General features: G+C 41.7%; 1 protein-coding gene across 1 annotated transcript in view; it reads right to left on the bottom strand.

The window, feature by feature from the left end:
- Window positions 1–7,025, bottom strand: part of LOC102085211 (opsin-5) — a 31,368-nt gene extending 24,343 nt beyond the window's left edge. Inside the window, exon 1 of the mRNA XM_013367426.3 lies at window positions 6,789–7,025. Coding sequence (XP_013222880.1) covers window positions 6,789–6,909 — 121 coding nt within the window. The 5' untranslated portion in view covers window positions 6,910–7,025. The remainder of the gene's footprint in view (window positions 1–6,788) is intronic.
- Window positions 7,026–20,491: the final 13,466 nt, after the last annotated feature.

The raw sequence follows: 20,491 nt of genomic DNA, 5'->3' as shown, positions 1-20,491 counted from the left end.
CATGTACTGTAAGTCAGAAATTGTTTCTGACTTTTGTCTGAGTCTGGGTATTATAAATATGCACAGCAGGGCACTGGAGGAAGGCAGCTTTGGTCATGCACCAGGATAGTCTGCAATGCAAACATGGTAGTTGTGTTTGTGTATGTCAGCTTTACCTTCTGTAAGGTAAGAGAGATTTTAAGGCAGTAGGCATGGAAATATTTTCCCTGTCAATATAAATACATAGTGGTAAAATGGCAGACAAAATAAAATGGCACCTCCTTTGTATATAGCAAAATTTTGTCAATGCCATGTAATGGCTAGGAGGGCTAACCTTAAAGTGTCAGAAATGTGAACTCCCTGCGAACACGTAGAGCAAGTTCCTCCTAGCCTGGAAGGTAAGGTAGTTTTCATTTTAAGTATCTTAAAGAAGAAATTGAGCAAAACAGAATGTAAAATAACAATACGTCTTTTAGATGGAGGTGACAAAGACTTAGCATTTGTGATAATTTTTTGAAACTACAGTCACACACTGAGGGTGGGGATGAGGGAAGCATTGAGGGTGACAGGGTTACAGAGAATATGACTTCTACAGGTAGGCACAATCCTTTTAACCAAAACAGGTGAAAAACCTGCACTGGCACATCCAATCCCTAAAATGGCTGATCTGTCAGGGCAGCAGACCATATCAACACTGTGATAAAAAAACCTGGAGGAACTAAATTCTCAGTAAACCGTGGAGTAACAAAAACAGTGGTCACATAGAAGTGCTATCAACTAGAGCAGTGACTATGGGACACTGGATCTCTGCACCATCAGACAGATGTGCTGATCGGTGGTTGCTGACTATATTGACTGACTATTATTTTTTTTTTTTAATTAAAAAAAACAAAGAAACAAAACAACAAACAAACAATCAAAAACACAAACAAGAACAAACCCCACAACCAGCCACGCCCAACTAAAAGAACACCTTAAACCTAACAACCTCTTTCCCCCTGTCCCCTAAACCTTAAGAGCACAACCGGGGAAAAGGTTGCAAACACGCTATGGAGGAAGCACAGCAATAGCTCTGACACTCCCAGTGAGTGTCACCTGTATGCAGGTGGCGTGTGCCTCAGGGTAGATCACAGGTAGATCAAGAACCCAGGAAGTATCCTCTGAACTTTGAAGTGCTATAAGGCCTTGGTGTCACCAGATGGCATCTCAATAAAACAGAGGATAGAAAAGAAATAACTGAGGGAGCTAGTTTCATTTTTTTTGCAAACAGCCAGCAACATTCACTCATAAGAGTATATGAAAAAAGGCTAAAACCAAACCCAAAATCCAACCCCAGCACTCTAAGGTAATCCTGGTGAGAAAGGACAGGTTCCAATTGAGATCAAAATGTGACTGAGAAAAAAACAGCAGACAGGAAGACACTGAGCACTTACACCAAACACAAGGTTCCGAGAGGAATCACCACATTTGCCCCATAAGCTGTAAGGCTGTCTGATATGGGCTGTTCATCAACCAGATCTGTTGGCCCTTCTGAAGTGGCAATACACACAGGTAACACGCAGTTACTGAAGTTCATTAGCAAAGAGCAGGACTGGAGCAGCTGCTGTGAGACTGGCAGTATCAGAGTAGAACAGGTTAAGTAAGAGTTGATAAATGCTAAATATCGAACAGCTAATGAGTCATCTTTACTCCTCAGACACCCACAGAAAAGTACTTGTGTCCTGGTTTTGTTAAAAAACAAGTTTCTCTTTCAGTGAATTTGCTTGTCAGCTAAGGCTTCATATTAGCTGCATTTTCCTGGAGAACCAGTTACATGTTTTGGTAAACCTAGCAATGGAATGCGAAATTATTGATAAGCATGGATGGACATCTCGCGAGAGGGGCGACGAGAGGTGGCCAAGAAACCGACCAACTGATCAACATTCCATTCACGTGAATGCTTCATATAAAAGTGGGAGATCATGAGGATCTCATCCCTTTTCTCTCTTCTTCTTTTCCCTTCTGCTTATGGCTGACATTAGGAGAGGACCTTGCTAGTTGTCCCTGAGAACTGAGGCCCAGTGACAGACTGAATCCAGCTCCGGTTGGCTGCAGAGTCCAATCCAGGACTTTGGGTGCCGGCTCTGCAGTTGCTGAGACTTTCAGGATTGGTTTTGTATATTCCGTATTATTTTCTCTATTCTTATTAGTAGCATTAGTAAAACATTGTTAATTTTTCCAACTCTCTTCTCTCTGTCCTTTCCCTCCCGATCGCCTGTCCTGAGTGGGAAGTGGGGAGAGGCAGGGCCAAAAGGGGGAAGTAGGGGGGAGAGGAGGTTAACAATACATCTGCCAGGGTTTTATTGTCACCCCACAATCTAAACCCTCAACAACTTGGTACCACATTTGCAAACATTGGGAGGTAGGAGGAATAGGATGGACAGCAATATAAAAATGTTGTATTGCCCTTATGTAGTTCAGTAGTAATATTTCCCCTGGAATAATACCCTCTAATAGAGCATTGTAGTCCACAGATGTGAAAAGTGCTCCACAAAGGAAGCTGGTCCTGTTATCTATGATTTCTTGGTGGAGGCGTAGGAAGGTTGCCAAGCAAGCTGGTGGTAGTTAGGAACCGAAACCTTATCCACAAAGTCCTGTATCAGCATGCTGTTCACCAGCCCATGGAAAGAAAGCACTGAAGAAGTAGCCAGCAAGTGTGACTAAGGATATTGAAAATCTCTCTCTTGAAAACAACTGAGGACAGTGAGATTAACGCCAGGAACAGCTAAGAGGGAACACAATAATTTTACAATAATTTCTGCTGAATCACTCAAGTCTGAGCATCCAGACATAACCTATTTTTCTCTCATGTACCTGAAGTGGTCTTTGAACACGCAATAAACACCTGAGGCTGCATGCAATTTAGTTGCTAACATTGAATTAATGTTTTTGCAGAATTAAATTTGGTACAAGGGAACTGATAGCTCCAAGCTGGTCATCTACATTTCTAATAGATGATTGCATACATGCCCAGCTAAAATAGGTTATTATGCTTTGTACTTAGACTTGTTCTTATTAGACATTGTTGCATGGCCTTTACTTGTAAAATCTGACAAGAATGAATTGGAAAAATGGGTGCTACAACTCACCCATCTGCAGTTTAAAATTTACAGGAAGCCTTAAGTGGAAGAATTCAAGAAACAAGAGCAAAAGGTGAAGGCTTAGTGCCACAAGACAAGATACGCTTTTCTCTCAGAAAATAATCTTATCTCTAGGACAGAGATTAGATTGAGCATCTAGATATAGAGCAGGCATGAATGAAGTCAGTTACCAATTCAACTACCCATACATTAGCATAAATGTCTAAAGAGGTTAGCTGTAAAAATTTTCAGACTAGGTAATTTTATTTAAGAAAATGATAAAATCTAGAGAATTTGCCATGCTGTTATTGAGTATTGCAACCGTGAAGTGACCCTGCTCTGTTCTTAGTCTTTGCTGCTAAATATATATACACATTACCCTGTCTATGGCACATTGCCAGTTTTGGCAGGAAGGAGAAGAGTCATCATGTTTTAGACTTGACAAAGCATGGAGAGATTGTTTGTTCAATAAATACAGTCATTTTGTGGATAAATGTTTTGTCAATAGTTTGTTTCATTTCCCACCTTCCGTCAAACAATGTCCCCAAAATAACAGTCACTTTGTCACTTGTCAGATAATGGTTTACTGTTATTGTTTGGAAATGTGCCATTTAAATGCATGGTTGGGTCTTGTGGTCTGTTCCAGCTTTCTGATGGGATTGGTAATGTTCTCATCACGCCTTTCTGATATAAGCACTCATAAAAAGTCAGAATTTGTTCTCTAACAAATATTATCTCTTACTAACTTAAAATTTCCTTTTATGCCAAGCATTCACTCTTAACCATCCCAGTTAACTGTGAAACTATGGAAAATGAGCACAGAAAAAAATGTGTATAAATGCAGAAAATAAAAATTTCCTAAAGAATTCCAACCAATAATTATGAAGAAAAAAATGTGTAAGTTTCCCACCCCCCATAGAACTAAGTTTGATTTAGCTAGCAGCTGTGGATAGTACTTTTAATTTGCATGTAATAATATAAACTATACAATTATTTTCCACAGTACTATAAGTGGTATAACCACTTATGGAATAGGCAAAAAGAGGTCAGATGTAATGCTAGCAACAGGACAAGCTCCCACCTCTCTGTTAAAGACAGTTCTGAGCTCATGGAAAGGAAGGATGGAAACAGAGCGCTGCGTTCAGAACAGGGATGCTGACACAGCTGACCTAAGGAAGGGTAACACAGGGGCTGCTGTCACCTGCACGTGGTCCCTCTAAGCATGCTATGATGGCTCGCTGCCATGGGATTGGCATTGCATCTTTTCCTTTGACCTCTGCTGCCAGAAGGGCAAGAAGGTGTCTGCATAACAGAGTATTTTGTTCTGCCACATCACTGCTCCCCAGATAGTCTGAGTTATTTGTGCACATAAAATAAAAGCTGCAGGTTGTCATGGTTGGTGCTTGCAGAAGTGAGGCAGTAGACCTTCAAGAAGAAAAAGACTTGAGGACTTTTCTGATTTTTGTATTACTAAAAGATTTTTTTTTTTCAAAAGTTCTTAATGCAAAAAGGTTTACCTACCTCCATCACATTTTAACTAGATCGACACAATGATAACCTGGCGTAGTGCTGTTGCTGGTTATATATACTTAGCAAGAAATACAACTCGAGTGTCAAGGATAGCCACAAATGACATGACAAGCACTTGTAAGCTTGGCAGAAGGATCTGGAGCAATCAAAGCCCAACAGACATACAACTTAAAATCTCAGGCACCTAGGTACTTTTTAAAGTATTTGCTAGAAGATGTGGGGTGACCTTTAGGAAGCAGCAGAGGAAAACACCTCTGTTGATCAATTGGTGGAAGAAGTTTGAATTACCAGTGTGATACAGAGACAACACTAGAAAGGATCAGTGCAGCTGGGGAAGAATAAATATTAATGTGAATGGTGATGTCAAGACCTTGCTTGGTTGCTCCATTCAGTCCTGGCTATAAGTTAAAAAAGAAAAATAAAGAGTCCAGGTTGGAAAAGACAGTGTAAAAGGCTGCCAGAATGACCTGCTGGGGTGACAAGTGGAAGGATATTATGACAGCAGATAAATAAATTATAATAAAAACATCTCCCCAAATCAACTGAACAATAACAAAAAACCCACCTCACTTGCTTGATATAGGATTACAATGATTAACCACAAGGTATGATTGTTCCCTCAGGAACACAGGCTGGCCATAGGATGTTAATTGCAGGCAAAAAAAACCTATTTCAGTTAAAAGGAGTGACACAGAGAGTATAAAGTTGGTGTGATCACTTTAGATAAGAATTTAGGAAAAGGCTCCTACCGAACAGAGAAACAAAATCAGGAACAAGCTGTCATTTGGAAGAGTGGTAGCAACACCAAAAAAACCCCAGCCAGTTATATAAGGGAGCATGATAGCTTGGTAAATGAGATTATATATTGTCAAGCAGGGGACTGGCCTTGCTGACCCAAGATGTTCTTTCTAGTCTCAAGTGCAACCGATTAGTCCATTAGCTGATGGTGCAGCTATTTCCCAGCCATTCATGAAGGGATACGCAGATGTGAACAGATTGGGGATAAACTGGAACAACTCTGATTTATCTTATGGCCACTCTTCTAATTAAGCCTCCTAAAATAGAAACCATAAATTTTTCTACTAGAATCTCTGTTTTTATTCAAAACACATTTTTTTCCTCCTTAGTTGTTACAGGTAAAAAAGAAAGTCTCATATAAACATATGAAAATAATTAGCCTTTTACATTGCAACTTCCATAGACCTTTCTCGAGCATAAGCTGAGGGCTAAGTGAGCTACCTGCAATATGTGATAAACGTAGAAAAAGAAACAACAACAACAAAAACTGTTTAAATCAATCATTCAAAAACAGAAAAAAAAAAGTATATGCTGTTTAGAAGAACAGATTGGATAAAAATTATGGTTTTTTTGTATTTTCCTGTGAGGTTTTCTGGTTGAAAATTTTGATTACCTAGCAAGCCTGAATTCTTTGAAATGTCATAAAGTTTCCTTAGATCCTGCAATGAATCTGCCCCAAAAAGGCAATATTTAAACAAACAAAACAAAATTGAGCTGGGATCCAAGACAGTTCATATTGAGTGCATTTTCAAATCCTTATTATACACTTAGAATAGCTGTCTTACAGCAGAACCAAAATAAACACAAAGTACTGTGACTGCTAACACAGGATAATATCCTAGTACTTAGATCTTTCATAGATCCTGTTTGAAGAAGTTTATTTCTATGTGCATTAAACAGTCAAACCAAGAGCAGTACAAATAGTTTTTAAAAAGTCTAAAACTACAGAACTATATTTTCTGTCTCTGCAGGAGCTGATTGTAGGATGCCAACTGACAGTCAGCAGTCAAAACTCTGGAAATTACAGAACATTAATTCAGTGCTACTGAGACATGAGAAGACACAAATGTATCATGCACTTCTGATAAAGTATTTCTTTATCTTCCCATATATTAACTTATGTGAACATTACTTAAAAATTTACAGGCTTGACTGTTTTCTTCCACAAGATTTCTGCATTGTTTATTAATTTCTTTTTAACAAAAGAAAGCTGTAGCTCCTCTGATCTTGTAATAACCGAAGAAAAAAAGTTGCATTTTCTAACATTCTGTTCCATTAGGGATGAAACCCATATGAACCACTTAGAACTTTATGCCAAGCTCTGCTTAGGAGTTTCCTTTCTCATCCAAGCCGAGTACATACCTAAAGCCAGTAGGTAGAAACCTATGATAGTCTCTCCTTGCTCTGTTACAGCTGCCTCTCTGCTCAGGAAACTGATGTTGTTGTTCCTCCAGGGTGCCTGTGGAGAAAACTGGACAGACATTTTCAGTGGAGTTTGTAGCCCAGAAATTCTCCTTTCCTCACTACGTCCCAGTGAAATACGTTGGTTTCAAGCCCTTTCCTCAGTTTCTGCTCCCTGTATTCAGGGGAGCTCTCCAATGAGACTGATGATTTAAAGAAGGAAATCTCAAGGCACAGGAGCTTTGCAGCCTCCTGACCTGTTCTTCTTTGCTAATCCTCTCTATTAATACAGCCTGTGAATCTGTCACCAGCCCAAGACAGCAGATTTCCTCCTAACCTTATTAGTGTTACGTGCACAAATCTTGAATGAAGAGCCTGTATCTGACAAAAAGACAACTTCTTTTAAAATAGGGTCATACCACATAACCTGCAGGCTCACAAACACACTCACAAACATTGTGCACACTGATTGTTGCTAAAATGACAATACTTATGTCTTTTTGTCTTTGCTGATGAGGCAGATGCATTCTACACCCCCCCACACCTAAATCACTCCCCTGTGACAACTGGAGATCAGTAGAGTTTTAGTTCAAATTAAATTGAGGATAGATCTGCAAGTTTCTCTTAGTTTTATGTAAATATTGCAGCTCCATAGTCACTTCAATTTGACTTTGCATTTCAATGAGAAAGTCTTCTGCCAAGCCTTGCACATTTCAATAATAGTGAGATGACAAAAAGAAAAGTCTTTTGACATCAAGGAGGAAAAAAATAATCACATTGAATTGTTCTTCGTGGTCAAGGATCCCTTTTGATTATTATCATTATTTTTTTTTTAATCCCTGGTTTTCACACACTACACTGATAGGCTAATATCTTGGCCTGTTTGCGGTTTTCTCCGTACTCCCTCTGGCGGCATCCTTCAATAAAAGCCAGAGGCTTTGCAGACTCCTGTGGCTTGTTTCATGCGACCACCGGTCCCTGTTCTTCCGAAGGAGAGGAAGGCTCCCTTTGCGGATTACAGTTGCCTTGTCTCATGTCTCTCAGTGCTTCGGTGGTGACCAACCTACTCACCTCACAGAGATTAGTCCTGAATGCCTCTACTAACTCTGCGAAGTGCTTTAAAAAGATTAGAACAGTATATGCTGCAGGCTGTTCTATAAAAAGGAGAAAACTAAAATGCTGTGGTGGTATGGAGAAATAACTGTGTTTGGCATAGCTATGACCGTGGGAAGGGATGTGGAAAAAAATTATTTGGACATAGGAGGTTTAGATTGGATATTGGGGAAAGCTTCTTCATGGAAAGGGTTGTCAGGCATTGGAACAGGCTGCCCAGGGAAGTGGTTGAGTCACCATCCCTGGAGGGGTTTAAAAGATGAGTAGATGAAGTTGTTAAGGACGTGGTTTAGAGGCAGACTTAGCAGTGGTCGTTTAATGGTTGGTCTCAATGATTTTAAAGGTCTTTTGCAACCAAAACGAGTCTGTGAAAGGACCCTAAAGTGCCACACTCCTAAATAAACAGAAGCTGCAGGCTGGCTCCACAGAAGGGACACAAGCAATGCAAAGGCACCTTGGGAGACTGGTGCCATGACTCCTGCTATAGCTCTCTCTGCTCGCCCAAACCTCTCACACGTGCATTCATCGCTGCTGTGACCTGCCTGCAGAGTCGTGCAACCCATCTCCTGTCAGCTGCGGGAGGAGACACTGTAGTGGTACTGCAGACTGGCCATAAGGGCTTTCTCTCAGCAGATGGCAGATGACCTTTCCCACTCCCTGCCAAGTCCGGGGGGAGCAGGCATGTACCCATCGTGTGTCTGAAGCGCAGGTCTGGGAGCTGGAGGAGCAAGTCCTGTCCGTGCCCAGCAGTGCCCACTGGAGCCGGACATTGCAGCTGTCCCCTGAACTGCTCTCCACAGGCCTTGCAGGAAGGAGCTGCACAATGAGCAGAGCGGGGTCAGTCCTGCACGCCACCTGCCAGATGAAATTTGATGACCTTGCTGCTGCAGGTAAAAGTAGAATTGGGGTTTTAAGACCATCAGTAAGCCACATTTTCAAGTTTAACAGAAGCTGAAATGTCTATGCTCTGTATAAAAGAATATAAGAAATTAATACTCATGGCTGCACTTCAGGGTTTAATGCGGCTGTTACTGGAAGGTTAATGAAGGAAGAAACCCTCTGAAACCATCAAAACCTCAGGGTACCTGACTAAAGCAAGTGATGAAATGGCCGGGTTATGATACAACCAGTTAATAAAACCCATTTTATGGACACTGCAAACCAATCAATGGTCTCTGAGATGGCAGGCAAAGCCAATTTAGAGTGGATATAAGCCAGCAGGTAGCCCCTATTTGGGCTGGTAAAATTGTGCAACAGCCTTTTAATCCCTAACTATCTCTCTAAATGCTTTCAAAGTGACATGTATACCAGCACAATGAGGGAAGTATCACAGCAGCATTAACTGGCCTGAGATATTCAGGCTAGTTACATCAGAGTTCAGTTTACAGGCTGTTTCCACTACCTCATAACAGAAAAATCCTAAGAATTAAAATTTATGTACGACAGAAAACACACGATGTATGTTTCTAAGAAGCACCTGTTTCCCCTAAGGAGTATTAAGAATTTGGCAGTTGACAAGGGAATGCTTTTGTCAGAAAGCTAGTCTAAGTTATCATGGCACTATTTCTGCATGATACCTGTTACATATGGATTAAAGAAAGGGACAAAACAGGGAGGAGGCAAAAGAAAAAATATGCAGAAGACATGGGTTAGAAAAAAACAAACATAAGCAGATATTTTTTTTTTCCCCTGTGGAATAAAAATACAGTTTTGTCTCTGGAAGGCATAACACTTTGTGAAATTTTATAGAAATATTAATCAGGGGGATTTCAAGGCAAATACAATGCCATGTTGGTAGGAACATCTTAATACAGATTTTTAAAAAATAAATTATTTTCATTTCTGCTTCACATTTCTCATTAGACTATTCATTATAAAATGAAAAAGCTGTTAGTATCCAACAAGACATCACTTAGCCTTGCAAAGAATAATCATGTAATGCTCAGTTATGCCTATGGATTTCATTGAGGTACTCAGAAAATGCGTTTCATATCGCTAACAGATGATATTTCCAAAATCATATCAAGTATTTGTTCACTGCTTCCCAGAAAATACATTTGTTGAAAGATTTACACAGTATCTTTCTAACACCCACTGAATTAAAAGAAAAACTCCTATAAACAGATCAGGTCAGTAATGCTTAAAACACACCAGTGGCTAAATGGAAATGACTGTGCCAGCTGCATGCCACTTGGAATAGCTCCCCCATAAGAATGAAGACTTGAATCTGCTTTTTTGTAGCTGAGGTTCACCTGGTGGTAAAATAACAGCCTCCAATTTTATAGCAGAAAAACACATCTGAAATATTTCAATTGATGAGTGATCATAATATGAAACATTCTTCACCATTTATGTTTCAAAACATGCCTGTTTAACCGTAGACTGTTACTTTGCGATGACGTTTTTGCATGAAAACAAGTGCATTTGATGCATTCCCTGGTTGAATGTCCAAACCACATTTCAGGTCCTGTCTTAGGTTACTTGCCAAATTCAGTTAAGAAAATGATTACATCATATAATTAATACATTGTAAAATCCATGCTTCTGCCATGACTTCAATGGAGTTTAGTTTACTCTGCTTCATACTTCACTCTCATTCTCATCAATCTTGAGAGCTAATGTTTCTCTGTGGAATTGTTTTCTGTGGCTTGTGACAGATCTATAAAATTACCTGTCAGAAAAAATGCTTGGTTAGTGCCTATTACTGCAATATATAGTTCGAAATGAACAATTTCTGAGGGACCACTGGGTTTAAATTGATGCCAATATGAAAACATACTACTTTGCAGCTTTAAATATATGCTACTTCCATGTTGAAAGATGATTCCGGAGAGGGGAAAACTGCCTTGTGCAGATTAGGTGGCTGAGGCTTTGTATTATCTAAACTCCCTGCTGTGCGCTGAGCAGGTTAGGTGATGCTAAAGGAAACTAAAACCCTTTGGGCAGCTGAATCAGTTCATGAGAGATCACGGTGAAGAGCAGGAAGTCCTGCTTCTGAGATGACAGAAAGAGTTTCCTAAGGAAGAGAGGGGACCAGGAACTTTCAGCAGCCACTGAGGAAGAGTGGAAACATAAACGTCCCAAAATGTATTTAATTTATGACCAAAAAAAAAAAGGATACTAACATGGGAAAAAAGTCTCCGTAATAATTCAGTAAAACACGTACTTCCCAGCATCTACCCTTCTCCCTGGTGTCATACTTACCCTTCCACTCTTCTTTTGAAGTCCTCAGGTTGTTGGCTTCAGTCAGGAGAGGGAATGGTTACAGGGAGTCCTCAGTTTTCCTAGGTTTTTGCAGGTAGGAATATGATGGTGGTGGTAGAGTTTTCTCCCCCTTCTTTGCCAGGAGAAGCACGATGTTGGAGTTGCTGATTTCTTCCTTCTCTTGAAAAGGTGCACTTGGGGCTATTTTTGTACATTTTCTTTCATGCTCTACACCTCACTCTTTTTATTTGGTCTGCAACTCCACATTATGTCTGAATATCCTATATAAAAAGTATCTTACGTGTGTTGCATACTTCATATCTGCTTTCTCTGCTACCTGTAAGTCGGTTTGGCCCTGCTCAGAGGTTTGCATTTAACTGTTTGCTGCGGAGCTGTTCATAGCCTTGAACTGACATTCTGTGGCCTCTTCTTTTATGCCCCCTCATCCACACTCCTCTCCCCTGCACCCCGGGTTGCCACAGGCAAGCCCTCTGTTGCCAGGCCGGGACTATATTCTCCTACATTGCAACATTAAGACGGTGTCACAAATATTTCATTCTACACAGAATAAAAATTTGCTACTCCCGGCTGTACAAAAATTGTGATTATATCCCATGATTAATAACAAACAAATACAAAAAAAAAAAAAACAAAACAAAAAAAACACAACCCCCCAACAAATTAAAAAGACACAAGTAAAACAAATCAGGATATATTCACCTGATAATTAAAAGAAAAGAAATGCTGTCATAGCTAAGGCAGCTAAAACAAAGTTGTAGGCAGGCCAAGGCAATTTGAGGCAAAGCAAGCCTGACATGCCTTAATAGTGCGCTGTTAGTACACAGCCTGTGGCAGATAACTAGCAATATCAATAACCGTTTGTGGGGATAGAGGTTACACAGATCAGGCAGTAGCTGGATAGAGCTGCATTGACTTCAGTGAAATTTTGTTCTTTCATATAAAAATTATAGAACAAAGCAAACCTCCTGCTAAACTCCATCTATCCTTGTCCTGTGTCAAATTACGCACAGGTTGATTCTGACCACTTGGAAAAAAGTGTGGCTTTTCTTTTTGATTATGTTTTTGCTTTATGTGCTCATTTCTAACATTCACACCAGCAAGACAACACAGATTTTTGTCTTAGCGTGTTCATATGAGATTGTGTGCAGGCAGCACAAATGAGAGCAAAACCCAAGGCACTGTGCTTTCACCTTATTGCCTTTGCCATCATGTCTGAGAGCTTGCAAGGATTCTCTCTTCATTAATTTTATGTAATTTTGCTTGCCTGCTACAAAATATCCAGAAATTACAAGGCAGTGAGGTTCATACCCTAAAACTTCCCATTCAAACCTCAGATACGTTGGCTTCCTAAAACTTCAATTCAAATTGATGAGCTTTCCAAAGATTTAGCCACAATTAGAATTTAATCCTGGATTAAGACAATACAATGCAGTAGGAGGAAATAACTGAAAACACAAGTAATCTTTACTTGGTATTATGCTTCTGTCAGCTGAATCCACTTAATTGTTTCCAGGTGCTGGTTACTATTATAAACTATACACCATAGGCTCCTATGTAATACTAGCATTCCAGCAGGTGTGGGAGAAGATAATAGAAGTGTCTCATGACAATGACCAGTCTAGGAGATTGCTGCGGTAGAGGAATCCTAGACAGGCTGGTTTCTTCCGCTCTTACCCTTTCTGGACTTCCTATAACACACTAATTCTTTTCCATACATCAAAAATATATTTTAAAAGTTAGATGTTGCACTGTTACCTACACGAGGGTAAAGGTCCCTTGTTGAACAGGTTATATGGGTATAAGATTAATGTCCACATTCTGCAAAGTTAGTGGGACAACTATTTTTGGACAAGCCACTTCAGTTTCTCTTCCAAACTTGGGGAAGAAATCAGGAATGCAATTTCTGGAAAAGCAAACTGAGGTTTGGATTACTACTGGGTACCTACTGGTGTGACTGCCAAAGGAATTGTGTATAAATCCCACGTATCTAGGCCATGTAGTAAAGCACATGAGTTGTATCACAGACATTATTTCCTCACATGAATGGTTTTAACAGAAACATGGTTATGTCATGGAATACAAGACATTTAATGCAGGTACTCTGTTCTGGCTCAGAATTTAGTTTGGCATTTGATAGCAGACAGCTTTCTGCCAATATACTGTATATACAATATTTTATAATCACATTGAAGTATATTCTCTCTATTAGAGAGGAAAGCATTGCACATCCATGTAAGCAGTGAGATTTTACAGAAGAAACTTTGACCCCATTAAACTTCTGTTTACTAAAGACTCATGCTCATTTGCAACAAGACAGGTAAAAGAAAGTAAAAAAAAATGGCACAATCTCTATATTTTGTAATGCCAGAAAGCTCTGTCAAACGTTAGGGTTTTGGCTTTCCAGTCTCTGCCTAAGAATATTTTGGAAGCACTATAGATACCTTATAGGTTACCCTAGAGATAAAATGCAATCAGTGCACATCAGAGTCTGAGCAGGAGAGGCAGCACTGCTGCTTCACTGACTTTCTAAAACCTGAGCCCCAACATCCCCATCAGCCATGATTCAGTCCCACATCTCCAATGAGCAGCTCGTGCCTCTTGAATTTACAATACAAAGTCAGGCTGAATGGGGCTCTAGCCAACCTAATCTAGTTAAAGATGTTCCTGCTCATTGCACGGGGGTTGGACTAGATGAGCTTTGAAGGTCCCTTCCAACCCAAACTGTTCTATGACTCTGTGACGGATAAAGCCTGCATGCAGCCATGCACATTTGCCATACAATAGGGGTAACGAAGTTGGTGTGATGAGGGGTCAGAGGCAGATGTCTGTGTCTGTTGTAGCACTTCAGCTCATATCTCATCCATTACCACTGCCTGCCTCACTCTCTCTTCCCGAGCCTTTTGTGTGTAGGGAAAGGCTGATTCTCCTTACAGTCTCTCCTGTAAAGATCTCATGGAGCTGAAATTCTCAAGTATTTTCTTTGCCATCCAAACCCCAGGTCTTGTACAGAACCAGAAGGTAGATTCTCTCACTTCATTGGATTTTTATTTGAAGATGACTGCTTTTCAGCATCATTTCCTAAAGAAAAATGTGTGCCACCACTCTATCAGCCTGCTCCTCCCTGGCAACTTTGAAGCTATGTGCCAGTCCCAACCACCTGCAACAGAAAAGTAGTTTCAGACAAAAGGCTTCAGGAAAAGCTTTCTCAGCCTTTAAGAAGGCCAAGTGAGAATTACTAACATGCTTTCCTAACCTCTTCTGTTAAAAGGACGTTAAGAAAGGGCAATAGTGGGATCTATCTGCCTTCACCACAAGGTTGAGATCAACAGTCTCACAGGAGTCAGAGATACCATCCCCTCAGCAGTCTTCAAGATGCCATGGTGGTACACAGAAAGGCTATGGCTGCCAGCCTTTCTCATGGTAAATGCTGATGCAAGACATATCTCAAGACAAAATATTCCTTTTTTTTCTTTTTTTTTTAACTTTCAATCGTTTCACATTTGCAAGTTGATCTACTTAACAAAATGATATTAACACTGCAATTTCAAATCAAAATACTGACAATGGATATGTAATAGGTATCAGTAGCTTCCACTGAAGAACCATATGAGGCTACAAACAGCTTTTCCACACATTCCTATTAGAGAAAAAGACTCAGCACAACATAAGCCCTGCAGAAGAGAGAACATCACCTCTTCTTTCCCTGAAAAGTTTTAGAACACCAGTACTGTTTGCAGACACTCAGCTCTGACCGCACTTGAGGGACAGGATGGAGCAGATGACTTTTCAGTGAAAAAATAGGAACAAACAAGTCCAGTATGGACTTCAGAGCAGCTTGCCTGAAAAATACAGTGTCTCTGATCTTGCAAATGAATGGCAAAGTTCTTCAGCACTTCAAAAGGAGCAGTATCAGCTTTTCAGGCCTGTTTGCTTGGTGTATAAGTAAACAGCCTGCTTATTTGGGCAAGAGCACACACTGCCAAGCGAGGTCAGAAGAGGTGAGGAGTTATATCAAAACTGCGCAGCTTCACAACATGGCCAAGGAGTTGGGCACTGCACCACATTGCCCACTTTACTCATAATCCTTCAAGCAGGTCAGCCAGGGCTCCATCTCCTGAGGGGAAAACAGAGACCATCACTGTTCATAGATACACAAAAACCCTGTCAGCCAGTCCTTGGGTCACTTTCCCAATGCAAACTGGAAAAATAAAGCCTAAAATTTGAATGGCACTTTTCACCATTAGGGTGCCAAGGCTTTCCACAAAGGACATTTTATTTGTCCAGGCAAACCTAACAGAATCCTGCCAAGCTCAGGACTTGGTCACACATCAGCTGAGTGATCTGAGCCTTTTTTGCACCTGTGGTGAGTTTTAGGGATCTCTTCTGATACTAGATCAGAGATTAAATGCATTTGCATTCTTGTAACGTTTTAAATCATATTGTGTTGCTTGAGAAGGAGAGCTGTAAAGCTCAAGGCTACCAAGAGTTTTCTTTAAAAGGCTACAAGAACTGATACTTTAATGGCCTGGCAGGAAAGAGAAGCCAATATAGTTGTCCATACTGTGGCAGTACTACTACTGAATGTTTAGTTCCACTTGGTGCAAGATCAAGACGGAAAGATATCCAGGTTATTCCAAATGACAGAGACAAACTCACAAAAATGGTAGCAATCAGTCATAGACAGAATGTCATGTCTCTGGTCTCTGATGTTCCTTCTCTCCCTGCAGCAAAATAGCCAGGCAAATCGTTCACAGCTTGGCGGCCGAGACGGCTTTCTGCAGAAATGCTGGATTTTTCACCTTGTTTGGGATTTCAGGGAAGAAAAGCTGCTGCCAGCAGGAGACAGAGAATGGATTAATACAAAGACTGCAATCAACTGTTAGCCAGGAAAGAAAATTTTCTGACCTGTGTGAACAGCAAAGGGAAATAATATTTCAGATGCTTTCTTGACTCCATCCCTGTGACTCAGTACACAGCTCAGGTGCCTGCACGCGCCCTGCAGCAATGGCGAGTAGAGAGCTCTGACTGAAGACGTTGAATTCAGAATTATCCTCCTAAATCTTTAAATCTATAACCTAGACCTGTGTTACATATGAGATCATATAGATCTTGCCAATGGCTCAATTGTTCCCTCTCCTTACGTACACTTGCTAAAATATCAGGGATAAGAAGGAGGTATGCTTTGTCAAATAGGTCCTTGATCCTACCTATGGTCTGGCACCTTCGATGATGGTAGATCTGGGCTGTGAAACTAAGGGTATATCACAGCTGGGCATCACTCTACAGCAACCCCATGAAACTGCAGTGATGGATCATTTAGATGACCTTAGGCACGGGAAACCCAGGCCTAAAAGTGGAAACCACTCAGATTTTGGTAAGAATTAAATACATACTCAATTGAGAGCATAAAAAAGATTTCATACCTCACTCTCAGTATTTAATCCCCCAAAGGATGAACTCCTATACAAACTACTATATGATAAGGTATTCAGAGCTCATCTCCCAGGCCAGCTTTTGTAGCTAAGCAAATTATCACATTGTAATAAACTTTGTAAAACACGGTTTTCATTAATTATGAATTGGAATACACAAAGGCTTTCCTGTGTTTGTCATATCATCTTCACAAAGTGACCTAGCATGAATAGTTTATCTTTGGACTTCATCTTGAAATGCAATACTCGAAATTTAAAGTGCTTCAAAGGTGACTGATTGCTGCCATCCTGTGGCAGACACATGTATTTCAGACTGACACTTGCCAGAGAGAAAATATTCCTTAAACAGTCTCCTTTTAGAAAGAACTCAGGTTACCAACTCGTATTATTCTTAAGTGCCACTAAAGGAAAGCTAGTCATTTGTAAACAACAGTCTTCAGATCTTGGAAAGCCACGGGCTATTACAGTGATTCTAGCAGAAATTACTCTCCTAATCAGAAGATGAGGACAAGATGAGAAGGGGCTCATGTCTGCCCTTTAAATGGGGAGGCAATGCAGTATTCAGTGGTCTAACTCCAGAAGGGATGCCAATGCTAACACAGCTCTAACCTTAACCCAGCTATCAGACTGCCAGTTCCAGAATGCACATGACTACAAGGATCTCCCTGTTTCTGATGGTAACTCTGCTGGTGTCCTCCATTGTAAAAGCCATCAGATGCCTCGGATAACGTGAGTCCTCTGCTATGACTGCATCCAAGCACAACACAATAGCACTGTTCCTAACACTGAATCTAAAGTGTGTGTGTGTGGGGGGGTGGGGAATAGAAATAAACCAGCGGATGACAAATGAGCTGTTAAATTCCAAAAATCTATTTCTCACGTCTTGTCCCCAGTTTCGGTCTTTTGAGGGAAAAATAGTTTTCTAGAACATGGCTGTGTAGACCCAGGTACCTGCGGACACATGAGAACTTGCAGACTGACAGCAACATGCTTTTTAGCTCCAGATGAGCTGCACACTCCAGATACAGATGAACTGAAGGCTTAAGAAACCCCAGCCTGAAAAAAAATGAGCCCCCTCAAACAGCACAGTGATCACACTATTCTGGAGAAGCTACAGTTTGCAGAAGAGACCAGAACTGTTGAGGTATGACACTTGAATCTCACCCTTGGCCAAGATGTGGGACCGAGACACCATACCTGAGACTCTACAAGCCCTGGCAAACATGGCCACAACTGAGACACAGATTTCTAGAACTGTAGTCTCATTAGAGAACCAAAGACTTCACAGGGACTGAAAACTAGCTGGTATCCTACGTAAGGCTGCTGTGTCCTACAGCAAGCTGCGCTGTATCTTTGGAACAGGCCCTGCGACAGAGTGGACCGCAGGAGACTTTGCACCTAGTCACCCACAGGCTCCTCTAGCAAGACACTCTCCACACTAATGTGTCCCTCCCAGGCACAATGGCATCCGCCTGTTGAAGAAGCCATGAAGTGACACACCGATGGATTCACAGTACTGTTTAGCAAACTTTGCAGGACTCCTACACATCCTGCAAGCAGACTGGTTCCCAATCTTTCATAATATAAGCCCTTAGACACCACTGGGAACAATTCACAAGCACCAAGGTTACTTGTGTCAGTCCTGCCTTTGACGCCAGATTGTGCACGCTCCAATTTCCAAGTGTGAGGGCAGAGACTCTTCCACCCTGCAGATACCAGGTTCTATGAGGGTTCAAGTCCAATTCACACCAGAGTGGGTATCACCCACCTCCTGCTAACTTAACCTGTGCTGCCCAAGACCTCAGCAGAATAGGCATTCAGCTAGATTGTTAAACCTAAAGGACAGGTATACACTAGGAAGGTGTATCTTCTCTGAACTGTGAAATCTGTGCAAGGATGATGAGAAGCCATTACAGACCACAGCAGGACTGCATCCCACAGATGCATATGTAGCCCAGCCTTGTTTTCCCCTTAGCACACGATGACAGAGCAGGCAGAAAAACCACAGAGTCCCTCAATACCCAGCTGAGAACTAAACCATGACAGCCTCCACAAATCAACCAAAACAGACAGAAGGGGACTTCCAGTCTCCCAGTACACTCTTTCTTATTCTCTGAGTCACACATGGACAACCTCCTCTCTTTCACCCAGACCTGCTCCTTCTCACAGCCCTTTCCCTTCTGCTGGGCTCAGCACTCCATAGCTTGCAGGAGCCAGTGTTTCTGCCCACCAGCCACCTCTGGCTCTGACAGTGCTTCTCTGTGCTCACAGCCCACCACAGCCAGCCCTGCCACTCCTTGATTGCCCTCAGTGTTGTCAGCAACCCACAACACATCCTTGCTCAGTTTCTGAGACGCTTCTTTGCTTACTCAGACACCATTTCCCCAACACATCGCTCCCTCATGATTTTTCCCTCTTCAAAGAAATTAGTCTTAAACTACTTATGTCCCATGGGGTATTTAAAAGGGAGAAAGGGATTACAGCTGGTAACACAAATGAAGAGCCACCAGGCTTAGGGGGAAAGCGGGGAAAGAAAAACTTCGGTTTGGAGTAGGAGGGTAGGAGGATAGTGGTCCCATCATGTTCCTCTTACTGAGGCATGGAGCGAGGGTTACCAAAAGGTAGCCTCAGGCAGACAGGAAAGGGGAGCTGTAGGAGCACAAACAAGCGACCGGTCAGGAAGGGCCACCTGGAGGGGAACACGGGCAGAGGCAGGGCAGGTTGGCCACTGTGCTACTCAGCCCTGCCCAGGAAACGCAGGCCAGAAGGAAGCAATGAAGACCTTCCAGTTAGTCCTGCTGTTTTGTCTCCTGAGTCAGTATGTCATTGCTGTTGGTAATGCTGAGTATCTGATCTTACCTTCCGAAGTCCATCCATCTACTCCTGAGCTCTTCCATCTGTGAAGTACTGCTGCTTGCTTCACAGTTTTGAAAGCCAGGCAAGCACTCCGCTTCATGGGCAATGTGACCCACTTGCCTTGGCCTCAGCCACTAGATGCTGCCAGGCACCAGCTCCTGCACAACCATGACAAAGTCCTGGTTGTGCAAGAGCTGTGATTTCCTGAGAAAGGCTGCTTCTTGCTTCATGTTTTGAAAGCCAGGCAAGCACTCTGATTCATGGGTGACGTGATCCACTCTTCTCTCCCTCAGCCGCCAGATGCCACTGGGCGCCGGCTCTTGCACAATCAAAAATGTAAAGAGGCACTGGAAAAGCAATGTCTACAGAAAGAGGAAAAAAAGACCTTTCTGTCTTTCACGGCTGATATGGTCTGTAGAAACCTTAAGGATGGAAGGGCCCTGTCCTACTGAAGCTGCCACTGCTGTAAAGTACAGTGGTTCTGCAAGACCCTCTGTCAGTACCAAGTGCTTGTGCTTCACAGCTGGCTCTCATGCAGCACAGCTGGCTCTCATGCTGTCCGGGGTAACAGGAAACTCCAGCACCACATTGTGCTTCCATGTCCAGAACGTTCACAGGAGCATCACTCACTGCACCAAATGCAAAGTGAAGCCTTCAAGGGCTCAGTCTTTCACGATCTCAGATATGCATTTACAGGAAGAAATAATTCAATTTTCGGCAAAAGCTCAGTGGTTCTGGTGACAATGAGGTTTAGATCAGGCTGATATGACTGTTCCCTCCATGCACCAATGACAGATGCGTGTAGCAGGAGGTAGCTCTCTACTCAACTATTTCCATGATATCACTAGCAGACATATCAACTTCTTCTGGAACTGAAAGTGACAGAGGTTCTGCATTTTTTTCATGTTTATCTCAAGGACCATTTTTAACCCTCAAATTGGAAAGAGATGAATGCACGTAATACTGTGTAGATGTTTTTTTCATGTTGAAATAAGGAAGGAAGAAGCTGTAAGGTGTTTTGAGAGACCTCCACGCTAA

This window comes from Columba livia, chromosome 3 (assembly GCF_036013475.1).
Source record: "Columba livia isolate bColLiv1 breed racing homer chromosome 3, bColLiv1.pat.W.v2, whole genome shotgun sequence".
NCBI lineage: Eukaryota > Metazoa > Chordata > Aves > Columbiformes > Columbidae > Columba > Columba livia.
This window is presented reverse-complemented; position numbering and strand designations above follow the sequence as displayed.